Raw genomic sequence first — 17896 nt, forward strand, 5'->3', positions numbered from 1 at the left:
AACCTTAACTTTTTTGCTCGTAATAGTGTTTTCCTTTATGCTCCAGAAATGGCCAGTGGCCCTGTATAACTAGAATATGTTTGTATCCTTATCATCTCTGGACAACATCTCTGTGACAGCTGCCTTGAATGGAAACATGTTTAGAAATAGGCTTAATATTATTTTAGTTCAGAGCATCTTAGAATATAATCAACAACTTTCTGAACCAGGCTTTTTTAATGGTTTAAATCAGGATGTGAAATAATAAGCATAACATCATTTTCACTTCTTTTTCTATACAGAACATAGTCTTTTCTTAACTTTCTTGAATTCATTACTTTTAACTGTGAATACACATTTTAATGATTGTGGATTCACTTTTAAACGTTAACACAAATACAGACACAAAAGGTAGCCTGAAATTAAAAGAAGTTGCAACTGCATTATAACGTATACATGTCTTCCTAGGCATAACAAAAAAAAAAAAAAAAAAAAAAAAAAAAAAAAAAAAAAAGCGTTATTCCAGTTAGGGGAAAAAATAGAGCATGTGGTTCACTAGATACAAAGGTTTTGCTGTTCTTCCCAACGTTTATGGTAGGTAAGCCTTACATACAATATTCCCTATTGCAAGTTGGTTTTTGACCCTGCACGAGGTCCACTATAGTCTTTTGCTCATATTGCCTTATTCTTTAATTCTGAAGGCTGATCCTTAGCTATTCAAGACAACTGAGAAGAACTATATAAGAGCTCTCATAATACTAAGTGATTGAGTAATACAAGTGGTTGGAAATCCAATATAAATTAAGTTCATGCATACTGAGAAGGAAAACACATTTTAAAAGAGGGAAACACCTTAACTTTACCAATTGAAGTGTTGGCTCTGAATGAGCTGCTGCCACTCAGAAGAAGTTTGGGAACATCTGAGATTCTAATATCCTGTGAAACAGTTTTTAAATACTCTATGAGATGCACCAGCTCTGTGCTCAGTAGCAATTAAGAAAGCAAAGAGTAGACCTTAGGAGAAATAAATAAATAAAAATCTTGGTGCACAAATATTAATTGGCAGGGCACCATTACCCCACATTGTTTTTCTCATTTTAGTCTCTCATCTCAAAAAGAAGGGCGATGAATGAGGGAGGTCAGAGGAAAAAAGGCAACAAGGATGATTGAAAGACTGGAGTGTTTCATTCAACAGATGTTCAGCCTCAGCTTCTCCAGTGTGGAAGAGGTGTTCAAAGAGCATTATGAAAGAGGTCTACAACATCAAGAGAGATGTGAGGAAAGCAAATAGACAATAACTATTCATCTTCTAATAGAAGAACTTGTGTGCATCCCATGAAGCAAGGAGACAAATTCAAACTGAGCAGTAGATACTTAGATAATAATTCATGCATAAGCTGTGAAACTGTGCCACACAGTGAAGATATTCAAAGGTTACATGGATTCATAAAGTGGTTGGATAAGTTCATGGTGAAAAAAAAAATCTATTAAGGACTGTGAAACACAAGGACATCAGCTCTGATTCAAGATATGCTTTGGTTCAGGTCACTAGAAGATGAATGTCACTGAATGCTTACCTTATAACCATCCTCTTTTCTGAGATGCCAGTTTTGTCTATTGTCTGAGACAGGACACTGGCACACATGCATTGGTCTGACCTGGTGTATGTAATTGGACCAGGTATAACATTGCTGAGTATTATTGCTTGCAGCTCATTGCAATTTGCTGGTTCACCTGCTTAAAATTCCCGAGACGATCCTGAGTTACTGTTAGATGCTGTTGGTCATGGACAGTAGGCACACCCAGCAACCAGTGTAGATCAACATGCCCAGAACTTTGCCTATCCTTTGCCATTAGAGGAATGGATTTTCTAATTCAGAACACTCTGAAATACTCTAACAAATACTGCCTCCTCCTCAAAGCTAATATTTGTAAGTATCATAAGATGCCCAAGCAGAATCACATCCCTAGTGTGTTTTGGACCTTCCTCATGGGTCTCACCCTTAAAAATTTTGTTGAGAACACTTATTCTGAGAAGCTCACCAATGTTAAGCAAACGTAGGAGTTACTAAATGGCTCGATAATGGCATTTGTTCCCATCTCCTATGACTCCCCTGGTAGTGTGCAGCCTTCCTGCCCTGCAATCCTTCTTGTTCCTGGCTTTCAAGGACTCCCCTAAGCCAGACTGAACTGTGTATTTAGGTGTGCTGCTCGCCCCCGCTTCGTGTCAACATCAAGGACATATTCACAGCTCTGTGGGCATGACACTGGGATTTGTACTGACTCCAGGGGCTGGGTTTTCTGTGTTTGTCATCACAGAGCCCAGGCAAGGAGCTGCTGTGCTCTGTGAGCCAGCAGAGACAGGATCAAAATAAAATATGAAAGCCTTTAAGGATATGCAGGATTTCTACTATCTATTCCTTGATTAAATGCATTGCAGCCTGGTTGTCACACAAACCCTGACCTGCTGGTGAACTCACGCTGACAAATGTGTGTTGTTATCAAAATAGGGAAGAACTGCAGGAAGTTAATGTCCCTTGCAATGTCCAGATTTTCCAGTCTTTGGGCCACATTATTTCTCCTTGAATAGCCTGCTAAATAAAAACTCCTCCAGAGTGACTGTATTGCCATTCCTGCTACAATAACTTGTGGGCCCATTTGGGATTTGTTAGTTAATTCACTGCAGAGGGTTGATCCTGGCCAGCAGGTGAGCCCCCACCCCATTCCTGGGTTACTTGCCTCCAGCAGGATAAGAGAGAACTGGAAGGGCAAAAGCAAGAAAACTCATGGGTTGAGATAGAGGCAATTTAATAAGCGGAGGGGAAAAAAGGAAGAGAAAAACTGTGATGCAAAAGTAAGCACTCACCGCCAGCAGACCAATGCCCAGGCCACCCCTGAGCAGTGGCACCTTTGGGAAAACTCCCTTGTGCCCAGTTTTGCAGCTGGGCATGGTGTTGTGTGGTGTGGGACATCCCTTTGGTCAGCCTGGGTCAGCTGTCCTGGCTGTCCCCCTCCCAGTCTCTTGCCCACCTGCAACCTATGTGCTGGGGTGCAGAGAGAGAGGCAGAGGAAACCCTGGAGGTGTGCAAACACTGCTTAACCATAGCTACAGCACAGGGACGTAGCCGGTTTGGACTGCTTTGGTCACCAGTCTAAAAACCAGCACCCTACAGGCTGCTCTGAATAATACGAACGCCATCCTAACCAACACCAGCACAGCCAGATGGAAAAAATGTAGAGGGCCTTGTTCTCTAGTCTGTTGCAATAGTTGTGAACAGTGAAATATAAGGCAGTAGATTTTACCTTGGTAATGGAGCAATGTATAAAATCAGACAATGTTACGTATGATGCCCTGTGGCTAGTTTAGGATTTAGAGAGTGTCCTTACTGTTTGTCCCTTCAGCAGCAATTGGCTTCTTTCTGTTGTGGGAAGGAGAGACTATGAACAAATGAAGTACAAACTTTGACTTAAATTTAAGGCATGAGTGATCTGGCTATTCTCTAGCAAGTGCCAGCTCCCATAAAAAAAAAAAAATCTCATGCTTTTCAAATCTTGCATAAAATTCAGAGGAAAATTTAACCAGTGTTTTTTCTAATATCTGTCACAAAGCAGACATCTCATCAGTGTGAAATATTTGCAGCAACAGAAGTGTCATGGTGATAACTACAGGAAAATAATTGTAAAGGTTAGCTTAAAAAATATCAGTATGTCTAATACAAAACATTCTCTAGGGGGAAAAAATCTTTTTACTCTTCTATTTTGCTGCCAAATGTGATGGAGTGTAATATCTGGACTTTTCACTTTTCACCTCATTTCTCTTTGCCTCTTACAACATTTTAAAATTCTTAATTTTGGAAACACTGCTAGAGTAGCAAAAGTAGAAATAACATGAGTCTCTAGTACTCCTCACTGCTTCAGATGAGGAGACGTAGCCCAGTGTCAGTGTATCCTGGCCACAAGTAAGGTCTTAGAAGCAAAAAGTTTGATTTTCAAGAGTACATGTCAGGTAAGCTAAAAGGGAGCACGGCTTTGTCTGCCTGTAGGAAGAAAGGGTTTTGAGGTTCTTTGGAGAGTTGGGAAGGAACATCACCAAGTGCAGGTCAGATAGATCACCAGTTCTTTTTTGTATCTCCAAAAAGGAAGGTTGCACAATATTGTCTCATCAACCACAACTCTTTTGCTGTGAGATCACCAGCTTTCATTCATAAGTCAGAGCACAGCTGCGAATCCTCTGAGCCTCTGTGAACATTGTGCTTATTTCTTCTAGGACAGTGAGATGGATTTTTTGTTGTTTTGTTTTGTTTTGCTTTGCTTTTCATCAGGTTGGGTTCAATAAAGTGTGATTTAGGGCTTTCTCACAGTGCCTCTGGAGTGCATTTGGAAAAACCCTGCTGTTGCCATATGACAGGTGGTAGCAATGTGCTGCAGGTTGTGTTCTTCAGAGAGCTGCACTGCCTGACAGGCAGGAACACACGGACTGCAGAGCAAGGTACTCATTGAAATGATGATCAATGGAGGATGTGGCTTTTTAATAGCTTGGGTAGTAAGAGGACAATGCCTTTTCTCCAGGATACTTAACCTTCATAAAGCAGCACATAATGCTATTTTAGGCACTGGCTGAAACTGTTTAAGGAGTGAGGGCACACCGTTGGCTATCCTCTGGCAGGCGGTGATGTATGAAGGGGTGATTGATGAATGATTTGTGATCCTGTATGATTTATGCTAGGTGATTTTTAGATGAATTTCTCGTGCTAGGGCTCCTTGCATCTTGTTGTGTTGCATAAGCAGCAGATCTTAGCTAGGTATACAAAAAGATATTTGATAAATGAGTGTAAAAGAGGCTCCACAAAAGCTATGTTTTCTTTGTCTTCCCTAAAATTTTAAATTTATGGAGTCCTATGTAAAATATATTAGCTTGCGTGTTTGGGACATAATTACACCAATCAGAAGAGAAATGTTACCCTTAGACAAAACAGACAAATATTCCAAAAAATGAGTTACAATTGTATATATTACAGACTTTTTTTAAGCCCTGTTAACCACTTCTATAATGTATGTTACTTATAACTTTTACTTGGACAGCTTCAAATAATGTTTGTTTACAAAGTCTGTCTATTAGTTCTTTTTTCTGCTTACAGGTTTTATTACAGATACTCTCACTGTACACGGGTTAGTCTTTAATAGCAACAGTGTAGTTAATGCCATATATATAAGCATTGTTCTGTGTAAGATTGGTTTTAGCAATGACAAATTTTACCTTCCTTAGAACAGACACTGTGTGATATTCTCTCTGCACAAGTGATGCTGCCATAGCTACCACCTGTGGAGTTGAACAATTATAGCAGAGAAAGGCTTGCCATAGAAACACTCCAGCAATGAATCACTCCATTCTTCCAGTGCTGCAATTTTTAGTCTAGCATAAATCCAATTGCTGGAACATAGGAAACACATAAATGATACCTTGGCATAAGCAGTGTTTTAGATTATACTAGCAGACACAGAATTATATTACACACAGAAAATACATTTAAAGGCAGCCATTCAAGCTACAGAAATTTCTATAGGAAAAGATTTTATGCACTGCACAGTCTTAGAGGACTCAAGCCAGTTTCTTACAGCTGCAACACAGACTGTTCCTGCTTTCTTTATGATCACAATACAAATTAAATCCCAACTAAGATATTTTGTGTTCAATTGCATTAGCAGAAACCACTGCCAGAGATCCCCTTCCCATAAATACCATTGTGACCTGAGTATTATTGCTGTGTGACAAATTAAAATGTTAAGAGTACTAACATATTTAAAAACAGCTTTGTCACTCATCTCTTTGACACCTTAAAAAAGAAATGGTAGTGCAAATACAGAAGGAAGGGGGGATGTAAAAGGAATTTGCTAACGAAATAATTATGATTGCTGATTTTATATTTTAAAATAATCCAGTAGAAAAAAAAAAGATTAATAAATGCTTATAACCAGCCATGCTTTGTATCAGTTGCAGGTGAAGATCTGATAAGTTGTTATTTCATAGGTGAATCAATATCAAATTGTCCTAACAAATTATGGTGCTACAAGGATGGCATACCACATTTATATAGATCATGTATGAAATGTTCGAAGTGAATATCAAGTCATAATTTCACAAATTACATCCAAAAATTAAAGTGAAAACAAGAAGAAATTCCAGTCTTTCACCTTTTTCATCGATATACCACATGCACACAAATTGATTTCTGACTGTGCACACAAATACAAGATTTGTATTTTGATGTTGGAGACATTTGATTTATAGTACATCCTGCTGTCACACAATATATTTTTGTGTATTAGCTTTTCAAGCCCTTGAGTAAAGAAAGCAACATTTTTTTTCTTTTTTTTTTTTTTTTCTTTTCAAACAAGGAACAGGACTTAACATCAAAGAATTCAGGTGTTTTACCAGTTTCTGTAGTTGCTAAGTGGTTTCATGGAGATTTTTGTCTGCATTAAAGCATCTGCTACTGTGCTGAAGATTATGATCCTCATGATACCAGTCAGCTGGTTCAGACACAAACTGAACATTCACACAGTGGTCTGATGCTTCAACAAGTTAAAAGCTATTGTGTTGGAGATTCAGTCACGGGTAGAATTCGAGAGAAACATGCTCTTTGATGTGAAAGCTGTTTAGTTGTTTGGGGACCTCAACTCCAGGGAACTGCTTCCAGTCCTGAACCTCTTAAAAAGCCTTTACAAAGCATGTCAGAAAATGGAATCAGTTAACAGAGAAGTTGTTTTCGTTTGATTCATAATTGTATAATTCATTTGGTTAGCAGAGTGCTGTTTGTATTTTTAATTTCTACATATCTGTCTCATAATTCTAGTGCAATTTTTGGTATAGGTCTCAAATAAACTTTAGATTCCAGGCCATGCTCTAAGTTAGTCTTTAAGCACAAGAGTCTTTCAGAATACTTTTGGGAGTACTTTTCACTTCCTCTTTGCAGCCAGCAATGCAAGAGTAAATCTTTTGGTCTGGACTAAGAGCAAGCAGTAGGTACCCACCCATGCCTTTGATCAGGGACATAACAGAAACAGTGAGAACTCAGCTTCTAGTTGGTACTCCTGAGTCACTTTTGCTCTTTGTCAATATAATTTTAATATTAAAGCATAAGCAGTCTAGAAGTAGAAAATGAGTACTCCCAATTATATTTCCAATTATAATTTTTCCTGCTGTATGTTACAGTCTACATCCAAAGCTGTGACTTTTCAGGAGCACCACAGATTTCTGTAGAGCCATCCCTATTTAACCAACTGAGCCAAGAAGTTTAGGAAAACTCCAGGCACTACTAGCATTATTAGTAAGTCCTTTTGTGTCCAGAAGCAGGATGTTTAAATGTCTTCCCCAATCTGTTAGCCAAACTGTTTGAACAGCAGATCATGCTAACTAGCTCTAATGTGTGTTTTACTGGTAGGAGTATTGATATCAAAGGAAGAAATTTTTACATCGATTTTGCAGCTGATATGGATTTGGCAACTATGCTTATTATAAGTTGACAGAAGAAAGTAAATAGAAAGGGTTAAAAGGTACTCTATCTTCTGCATTATGCCTCTGTCTTAGTTTTTTCTATGCATTTTTCTTCCATTTTCCTTAGGCACTCTCACTGCCTTTATGTGCTAACTTCAAAACAAAAGTGCGACCACAAGCATCACAGCTCCCTCTGTGCTCATTTCTACAGATACACAAAGGGCATGTCTATAAAACAAAATAAAGAGATAATGGCTGTAGAAAAGGAACAACCAAGATAATTTACATGAAGAGAGAATTCATAGTAATGTCAATACGTGCTAGTAAACTGAGAACATACCCTGCTTTCCCTGACGGATTAGCAGTCAGGATGAAACATCCTGCTATGTTTTTGCTACAGCTGGTAACTGTGCTAATTAGATTAAAGTTTATCTGCATTAGTTTAGCCTGGTACGTCATCCAGCTATGCCAATTTTCAAGAATAGAACATTTCTAACTGTGGTAGTTCTTGCACGTTTGAAAAATGCCAACTCTCGGTTTTAAAGCATTTGATTTCACAGTTTTTAGGGCACCTTATACCCTTCATAATTCATAGCCATCATCCAGAAATGTGTGAAATTCAAAGCTGAGGCAGCAGGCAAAGTAAAAGGTCAGACTACAAGACAGAACTGAAGCTATTGATAAAAACTATATTGTAAAAGTAAATGAAAGCACACAGTGATTGCTGACTTTTGACTTCAATCAGTGTTGTCAGTAGTTCTGGTACTCAGCACTTCTATTACACTTCTTACGTTCAAGAAGTTGTACAAGCTTAGGTAATTAGTCTTTGTAAAAGGCTTGTGCAGTCTGCTATATGTTACCTTTAATTTGCAGTAGGATAATAATTGGTAGACAGGTGAAGATTTGGTCCTTCAAATGTGCTTGTGTTCCTAATTCTTTTTGTTTTCCATTTTTGTGACCTACTTTTGATGTCACTTAAAGAATGAGCATAATCTGAATTAATTGTAGATATTCAGATAGAACCGTGGGCAGAGGGAAGCTACGAAGTTTTCTTTAACCCTGCACAGCTCAATTATTGTATAAAAATAAATCCTGTGCTGCGGGGATTTCTTCCAGCTTCTGGGAGCTGGGGCACCCCAAAGAAAGGATGCACAAGGAGATGTGTCTGTGGCTTTCTTCCCCTCTCTTATTCTTGATAGTACAGGAAGACATCTGGAGTACAGTGGGAAAGCAAGTGAATCTCAGAAAGGGAGGAAGAAAGACAGAGGCTAGACATCCAAAATGTATGTAATGTGTATATATATATATATATATACGTATATATATATATATAATACTTTGTTTAATATATGTTATGTTTTAAATCATATTTGCTGTGATGTGTAGGCAGAAGGAACAAGGGGCTACTTTTCACTAGCCACTGTGCAAACACAGAGAATATTTGACCACAAATGCTTACTGCTTTGAGGCATGGTTTGTAGGGAGGAAACCTTCTCTTATGTCACGTGAAAGAATCAGAAGAAAACAGCAAGCTCCCAGATACATAGATAGCCAACATAAATAAATACAGTTAAAAATGAGAAATCACACACAAGCTTTGAATAATCAAACAGGAGAGATATGGTGACCTCATTAATGTTAAAATATTCTTGGAAAAGTATTATTGTGTTAACCTGTTGCATGCATATTTTGAAATTATCTTTTTTTTTTTTTTTTTTTAAGATAGAAACAGGAAGTTCAGAGACTGAGGTGAAACTAGAATAACTTGAGATTGCACCTAGGATTAAAAAGAAGGTTGTCCAATTGAATATACAGGAGGTATTGGGAAGTAATTGTGTGAACAGCACCATTTGCTGTGAGAACAGTGAAAATTCAAAGCCTAACTTACACTTTTGTGTGAATTCCTACCAATTCCTGGCTCCAAGCCTTGTACATAGACCAAACCTCTAAGAAAGTACTGATGATGAACTGCTTATGGTTAGAAATGTTTTTCAAACACAAAAGGTAATGGGTGCTAAATGGATAAGAAAATGCTGAGCCACTGATTATTGGAGTTACAAATTGGTAGAAGAACTAGCGACACAGCACTGAAGAGGTGGTTATGAAAACTTCTTTCCATAAATTGAATTCACAATGGGCTGGATAGAGTTTGCATAAATAAAAAAATCTGGTTTAGAAACAGGAAAAAATTGTTAGGAAGAAACTGAGAAAGAAAGCATAATGAATACTGGATTTACACAAATTATATCTCTTTCTACAGTCTGCTGTTTCTGGATTTAGATTAAACCCTTTATAGTTCAAAAGTATTATGCTGTGAATTTAAAATAAATGCTGTTATTTTACAAATTATTCACAGTTTTGTTCCTCAATTTTGTTATTATCCATCTCACAATCAGTGTAACAAACTATAGTTGCTCTGTGAGGAAACGTTGAAACCTTTGAAATTACTAAATTACATAGTTCTACAAGCTATAAATTCATCTAATGTTGCAGTGATTAATGGTTTTGTGCTAAAAGATTTCTGTAAAATTCTAACAGAAATGATTAATAGTATACAATGCTACTTTAATGAAAACAGGGCAAGAAGCAATATGATACATGCTAATGTTCAGCACTACTGTTTTGGATACAGTGCTGGTGAGTCTGCTTGCAAGTTGTAAATATATTGAAGCAAAGGTTGATTAGGGCACTGCTGGGAGTGATTGCAAACTTGCTGTCGTAGAAGAATTATGAGAGATTTTCAAAGGACAAATAGGAGTTATGCAGCATTTTGCTTTCATGTGTTGGAGATCCGTCTACTACTTTGTCTACTTTGTCCTGTCTGTGTTCCATAAAGTGCTAGTTTTTAATTATCAAAATCATTGCCTTTCAGCATTTTTTTTTATATTTCATTTTCATAAATACATTTTAGCAGATGATAACATCTATTTACCATTTGTCCCATACAACCCAAGGACAGGAAAGAATTGAAAAGTCTGAGGAGACTGGGGAAGGGCTAATACATGTAATTCGCACCAACATGATTTCAGTATTTCACCAACATGATGTAAGTAACACCAACATGAATTCAGTGAACTTTCTGAGGCTTAGGTATCATTTCAGGAGTGTATTCATGTTTGAAGAAGCTCATATATGCTTAAAAATGGTAAGATTGAGCAGATGCTTGTTGTTATTTGCCTGAGATGGATTAAGCATCTGTTTAATTAACTTTCTTAATTTGATTTTATAATATTTTTTTTCGTTTGAGCTGAACGATTTTATATGCAAGGGTCTCTTGTATATTGGCAGCAGGCAAAGAGAGTGCTGAAACCTTTTTGTCACTCCTTTTCTCCATTTTGAAGTGAAAATGGATCCTTCCCACTCTAATACTTTTAACATGGATCAAAGAATTTGGAGATACAGCTTAAGTGTGAGATCTGCAGTAGAATCAGGGGCCATTTAGTCCATGCTAGAACCAGCATAACAGTGAGAGTAAACCTGCCTCAAACAAAATTTAGAGCAAAACCTTTTTTTCATGAGTGCACCCAACCAATCTGGAAGTATTTTTCCTAGGAGTTTTCAAAAGCAATTTTGTTCACAAGTGATTTAGACTTGGTTTAAAGAGAGCTTGTCAGTAGTTGTTTATACAAAGAGAAACAGTTTAGAAAGTACTTTCAGTGAAAGGAAAGGAAATTTAAAGTGAATCACCAGAGCTTGCAGAATAATAATTCCTGATAGGGGAAAAAGGATTCAAAACAGTAAAGCTAACAAAAGCACTCAGATCTAGAGAAGATACCATAATTGAGGAAACCTGGCTGAAAGTACCAAAGCAGCAGGAAAGCTGAATTGATTTTTGGAGCTGTATAATACAAGGAAAGATTGGCAGATATATTATATACTAGAAAATCACCTGCTGTGCACAAGGAAGAAATGCCTCTTTTATGTATTGTCCTTTGATATTTTTAAGATTATTGATGAGATACGGTTATCCTTCTGGTTGCAATGAGTTTCTGTGGATTTGTCTATTACACAAAGCTTTCAGAAGAAGAACCTAATCGCTTTTACATTATCCAAGTATTTTCTAAAAGAAGATTTAACAAGTCTTTGCATGAAGTGTAATTCAAATTAAACTGGCAAACTACGATGCTCCTTTAAGTTTCCTTTTTTTTATTATTTAATGGCAGTGGTAATAAATAATGGTAATAACTTTAAAATAAATGGAATTGTATCTATTATTTATTAACTTAAGTAGCTTGGGAAGCTGTTTCCTTCAATTTTTATATCTTTATCTCAGATAATATAGTGATAGCAGTAAAAGAACTTGCATCATTAAATATTGAACCCACTACAACAAGCATTTTTTTAAATTCTTACTTTAGCACTGTCATGATTAAAGGGTGTTGCGTGCATTCACTTTCAGGGAAGCCCTCTCACATACAGGTAGGCAAATGGCACGTGCAGTGCTTTCAGTGGGGATCACAGAACACTTGTGGGCTCTGTAAGTAGCGGTATTCCACCTTTATAGATGAAAGAAACACAGGCCTATAGGAGACTGTAGTGTGCTTTGGAGAACCACACCACTGCATCACCGTAGTATAAATGCTGTCTGTGATACGTTATACAGAGGAATTGTAATATTGTTTTCAAAAAGGGAATTAGTTTAAAAGTCAAAAACTGTGATTAAATACCGCTGTGACAGTATTATCACGTTATAATAATTTCCTCTGCATTGTGCAAAATTTAAAAACACTAAGCTATCAAAAATTGTGTTGTCATCCCAAAGGTGGCACTCTTATGCAAAACTTTGATTTCATTAACTCAGAGCACTGAGTTAATTCATTAGCTCAGAGCATTGATGATTCCAGTAAAAATTCAAGGGGAAGAATTTTTATTACTGAATTACCAATGTCATGTCATATCTTGCACATGCTTCTTGATGATTTTCTTTCCAAGCCAAGGTCTACCTCAAAGATCAAAGAAATATTTTAACATGGGAAATAGTAATGAAAAGTATACCCCTTACCATTTCAGAAGAGGACTGTAAGAAGCTGGGAGAACAGTTCATCTTCCCTACGCATGCTACTTCATATACCGTAAGGCTGGTGACATGAAGTGACAGTGCCCTAGGAGTATTGCTCTTGTCTCTTCCACTCCATTTCCATGGTATTCCTCTCTTCTCCCATTTTCTCTCATTCATTGTGACATTCCTCCTTCATACAATTCTGGATGCTCGTTTTGTTCTTTATCTACTTCAGGAGTAGCCCGAGTTTAAAATCTGGGGCTTTTTTTTATGTGTATAATATATACCATCTCTGCCTGATTTTCTTTTGAGGACTGCATCTGTAAATCTGCGTCTATATTAGCAGATAATGCAGTTCAATAGGAGTAGTTTTACAGGGCACATAAGTGCTGAGGACAACATCCTTACTACATCTTGTTTCAAGGAGCTTTAACACACACAATCTGGTCTGACCCCATGCCATGGACGCCCATTAGCAGCTGGAGTACCTGAGGTGTGAGACAGTCTTATGGGTTGGGTTCATCTGAAACGGAGTTCATGTACTCTTCAGATCACTCCAAAGCACTTCAAATAGGGACAACAAAGAGATTAGCTTCAAAATCACTCTCTGGATCTGAACAGAAACACAAATGTAGACATGAAACATTTCTTCAAAACATTCTAAATTTCTTTCCAATGTTGCAGCCTCAAAATTCTGGTATTTTCCACAGTGTTTCTACTGGGCAATACTTATACATTCAGCCCACATTTATAATTATCCAATGACTTTTTCTAGGAGCCATTATTGGTGTATGGTATAAGCAAAAGATACTACTATTCAGATTTGCTGCCCCTTTTCATTCTCTTCATGCATTTATAAAGAATAGCAGGATACCATGAAATTGTGAAAACCACCTGGGAGAAGCAAACTACCTAGTCATTGAAGCATTTTTGTGCTCCTTCCAGCTGAAATTAATTCAGCAGAATATAAGGGACCTTGTCCTTTTTGAAACCAAGTACAGAAACAGACCGCTTCGAGAGAGAATAATAAGTCATTTGGGACTTTGTATTTCAGTACACTAATTCTTGTGAATTGGTTGTAATATTTATTCAGTGTGATTAACACTGAATAAACAAAATAATCACAAAGCTTGAAAATATTAAGCTTTGTGTTATTTTGGAGAACTTTTTAAAAACTGTTTTCTTTGCCTCATTGGGAATCACCCTTCTTTGTCATTAGGGTTATTATATTTTGTTATTGTATTTACTGTTGATGTAAATGGTAAAACAGTATTGTTTTAAAAACAGTAAAATGTTAGGACATTTCTCATTTTTATAATAATAAATATATTCCTCACCATTTTTGGTGAGTCTTGTTATTTTTAATCTTCTGTACAGCACTAAAAATAAGACTACAGAAGAAATGACAAATATTGATATACATAGTTCAATAAAGCAATATATTACATTTCTTTTTTTTTTAAAGGTGAAGACTAAAGTCTCTGTATTTTGGCAGTCAGCAGTGATGATCTTTCTTCTCCTCTACAAAGAAACACACACATTTGATAACTAATTTTAGAGAAGATCATCAGTGTCAATTGTAGATTTCCAGGAATAATTCAGTTTATTGTTGCTTTTTCAATTAGCTAAACTATGTAATGATGATATTGAAACAGCTGAAAGCAGGCTTTTTGATGCTGCACAAGTGAAGGCATCCCAGTACCTCATTTACATTCCTGTCCCAGTGTCTGCAGCAGATCTATAAATAGAATAGGCTACACACAGAAATTTATTATTGCAGCTGATAGCAATTTTCTTTTGCAAAGGTGTCTGGAGGCATTATTCATGAGATTCATTCTGGTAGACTTTCCAGCTGAGATTCTCGCTCCCCAGAACTGCGGGTGGTCAGTTTAGAAATATACTAATCAACTGCTATGCACAGGCTGTCACAAGACTCACTTATTTCCTTTAAAAAAAAAAAATGCAGCAGTTCTCTCAGAGCCAGATTATTTTCTCTAACCCGATTGCATGGATACTGTAAGCAGCGGACACATTTTTAAAAATCACATTTGTTTCATATATCACCACTGAAATTCCTAATGATTATACTATTATCAGGAAAAATAAAATGGCTGTGGTTTGACATAGCTCACATCATGTCTTCTGCATTCATACCCATGGGCACATGTGACCTTATCAAGTATAAGACATGTTTCTGTTCAATACTGAAAATGTGTAGTAATCACATAAACTGACCTATCTAGCTGTCATCTGATTTCAGACATAAAACAAGGGGAAAATCAAATAAAGCCTTTAATGAAATGATATTTATACCAAGTGGTAGACAGGAATGCCTTACACTCCATGTATTCCTATTTGATTTTTATTTCCAGACTGTATCTACCACTGTGCTGTCCTTGCATACTAAAAAGATACTTCATAAAAACAGAATGTGCACATTCTTACCCCTTGAGACTTATTGGCACTTATTTTTTCCCTTGTCTATTCTAATATTTTTTTTCATAGTTGAGAACATAAGATATATGAAAGCAGAGATATTTCCTGTTTATTCTGGTTCACTTTCAATATAATCACCACTGTAAGTATTCATATTTCAGTTTTTCTTTACTGTGTTATCAAGACCTGTAGGTAATACCTGAATGTACAAATGGTTTGCAAAGTAAACTAGTACCTTTGAGTATCTTGTTTTTCCTTCTTTCCTTTTTTTCTGTGACATGATAGAAGAGATATTTTTCTTTAGCTGTTATTTTGACCATGTTATGAAAGCAGGAGCACAAATAACTAACGAGACTCATCAGAAAAAGTCATGTGTTTTACCATGAAAGGAAAACTAAATTAAAATATAAAACAAAAAAAAGAACCTGTCAACTCAAGTCACGCAGAAAACATTCTGACATCTCCAATGCCAGGCACACAAGAAAAAAAAAAATAGGAGGACAAATACAAAGAAATATATTACACTCATAAGTCAAATGTCACTGATTTTCTGTGAGAATAAAACCCATCCTTTCTCAAATATGTTTACATTTTTTGTTTTGTTTTTAATTTAAATTTTCCAGTGATGCAGAAAATTGGTTTTGTGAATGCCCTAAACCCTACTCTGGAAAGCTCTGCCAGTTCATGACTTGTGATAAAAATCCATGTGGAAACGGAGCTACATGTTTTCCAAAGTCCGGGCGAGATGCTGTTTGCCTGTGTCCATATGGAAGATCTGGCATCCTCTGCAGTGATGGTAAGAACTGTATGCTTCATCTTTCTTACAACAATGTTTTTATCATTCACAGAAGTTATGGTAAGAAACAAGTTAAGTACTTTGAAGACAAAACACTGGAAGTGACCACTTCCCCACTTTCATTGTTCCCTACCCAATGCCCTGTCCCAAGCAAAGAATGCCTGAGCTGAGCACCTGCTCTGCATGTTGTTTCATAAAACAGGAAGGGAGACAGAAAAATCACAAAATCATAGAAAAGGTTGGAAAATACCTCCAAGATCATCTGGCCCAACCATACCCCTACCGATATCACCCACTAAGCACCAGGTCCAGCCTTTCCTTGAATATCCCCAGGGATGGTGACTCTACCACCTCCCTGGGCAAACCGTTCTAATGCCTGACTGCTCTTTCTGAGAAGAAATGTCTTCTAATTTCCAACCTAAACTTCCCCTGGCATAATTTGAGGCCATTCCCTCTAGCCCTGTTGCTAGTTTTCTGCAAGAAGAGGCCAAACCCCAGCTCCCCACACTTTCCTTTCAGGTAGCTGTAGAGAGCAATTTTCGCCTGAGCTTTCTCTTCCCCAGACTAAACAACCCCAGTTCCCTCAGTATTTCAGCCTGGACTTGTGTTCTAGGCCCTTCACCAGCTTCAAAGCCCTTCTCTGGACATGCTCCAGGATCTCATTGTCCTTCTGGTACTGAGGGGCCCATAACTGAGTAGACAAGCCAGGAAATACTGGGTAGTGGCTGATGTTTTAGTAATTTGCCTTAGGAAAACCTGAGAAAAATATTTGACTGAGAACTTTGGACAAAACATTTTCTCCTGTAGTTTAATTTTGCTGTACTTAGGGAAGCATGACTTTGTACATGTTGTATATAAAAAGATTGTATAAACAGTACTTTCTGGGTTATAAAGATACTACCAGGTGTTACAATGTGATGAATTTCTCAGGTCAGAAAGAACAAATTAAAAATGTAATGACAAGTAATGATTGACACATCTGCATATAGAAAATAATTCCTGATTCTGAGCTGATTCAGAAGTGCATTTGAAATGCTTTTCAAAATTAATATGAGGTAATGTTCAGGTCAGATCAAAGGATTGCATTGTCTTTTTCATCATATCACAAATATTTTTATTTTTTTTTACCTCTTATTTAAAATGTCAATTAGAAGAAATTTCCACACTCTTCAGTAGAACTTTTAGGTTTTATCCATCATTTAATTTCACCCTGACACTAAGTAAGTGTGTAGATAAGTGTATAAAATGTATTGGTATTTTTATGTCTGGAGTATGGGGACTTCATGTGCTGGGGTTAGTGTATGGGTATCACTTAACCCTTGATAGATTTCTTTTCTTCCACACACTTCTCTAATTGGTCTTTGAGCCCGTATAAATTTGATATACAACATCTTGCAACAAATGACTCCAGATGTACATGTGTAGCATGTGCAGAAGTACTGGAAGTACTGGAAGTACATGCGCAGAAGTATTTGCTTGCATGTGTCAATTGCAATGACACATTGCAATGCATCCAATGACCTTAATGTGTCAAGTTTTATGTCAGAACAGATCTTTTAAACTGGTTCCCTGTTTTGTGAATGTTCCCTGTTAACTTTATGCATGCCTTTCCTGATTTTAGGCATCCTCATTATAAGCCTCTCAAAATGATTTCTAAAGAATCCAGACTGTTTCCTTAGTCTTGGTACACCAGCCAGGCTGTATCCAGACTGCCTACTCTGTTCCTTTTCAGTTCTACTGCATCCTTTTTAAGATGAGGGTCCAGAGGTGACCTCAATATTCAAGGTGTGATAATGCCACAGTGTTTGATATTTTTCTGTCAAAAGGACTATGTCTTTTTCTTAATCATTTCTTGTACTCTATTTCTTTTTATAAGTATGCTGAGGTTTTCACAAAACCACCTATTAAAACTCCTAAAACTCTTCTTCCTTTGCTGACAGCAAGTTTAGAGCCCACCATTCTCTGTGTCAGGCTAGGACTGTTTCTGTCATCTGCCTCAATTTACTAGGTTCTTCCACAACTCTTTGTAGTTAGCTGTCTCTAGTGTAAACTGAAAATACACAAATTCATGAGTTTGGTTAGACTACAAACCTAAAGCATATGAAAGCACAGAAAGGATGAAATTTTATTATGTGATAAGGGAAAACTTTTTCTGGAGCATCACTATAAGAAAGAAAAATGGGGGAGAAAA

General features: G+C 36.9%; 1 protein-coding gene across 1 annotated transcript in view; it reads left to right on the top strand.

The window, feature by feature from the left end:
• EYS (eyes shut homolog) overlaps positions 1 to 17896 on the top strand; it is an 830760-nt gene that overhangs the window by 757736 nt on the left and 55128 nt on the right. Inside the window, exon 41 of the mRNA XM_068678264.1 lies at positions 15533 to 15705. Coding sequence (XP_068534365.1) covers positions 15533 to 15705 — 173 coding nt within the window. The remainder of the gene's footprint in view (positions 1 to 15532; positions 15706 to 17896) is intronic.

Source organism: Anas acuta, chromosome 3, assembly GCF_963932015.1.
Source record: "Anas acuta chromosome 3, bAnaAcu1.1, whole genome shotgun sequence".
Classification (NCBI taxonomy): domain Eukaryota; kingdom Metazoa; phylum Chordata; class Aves; order Anseriformes; family Anatidae; genus Anas; species Anas acuta.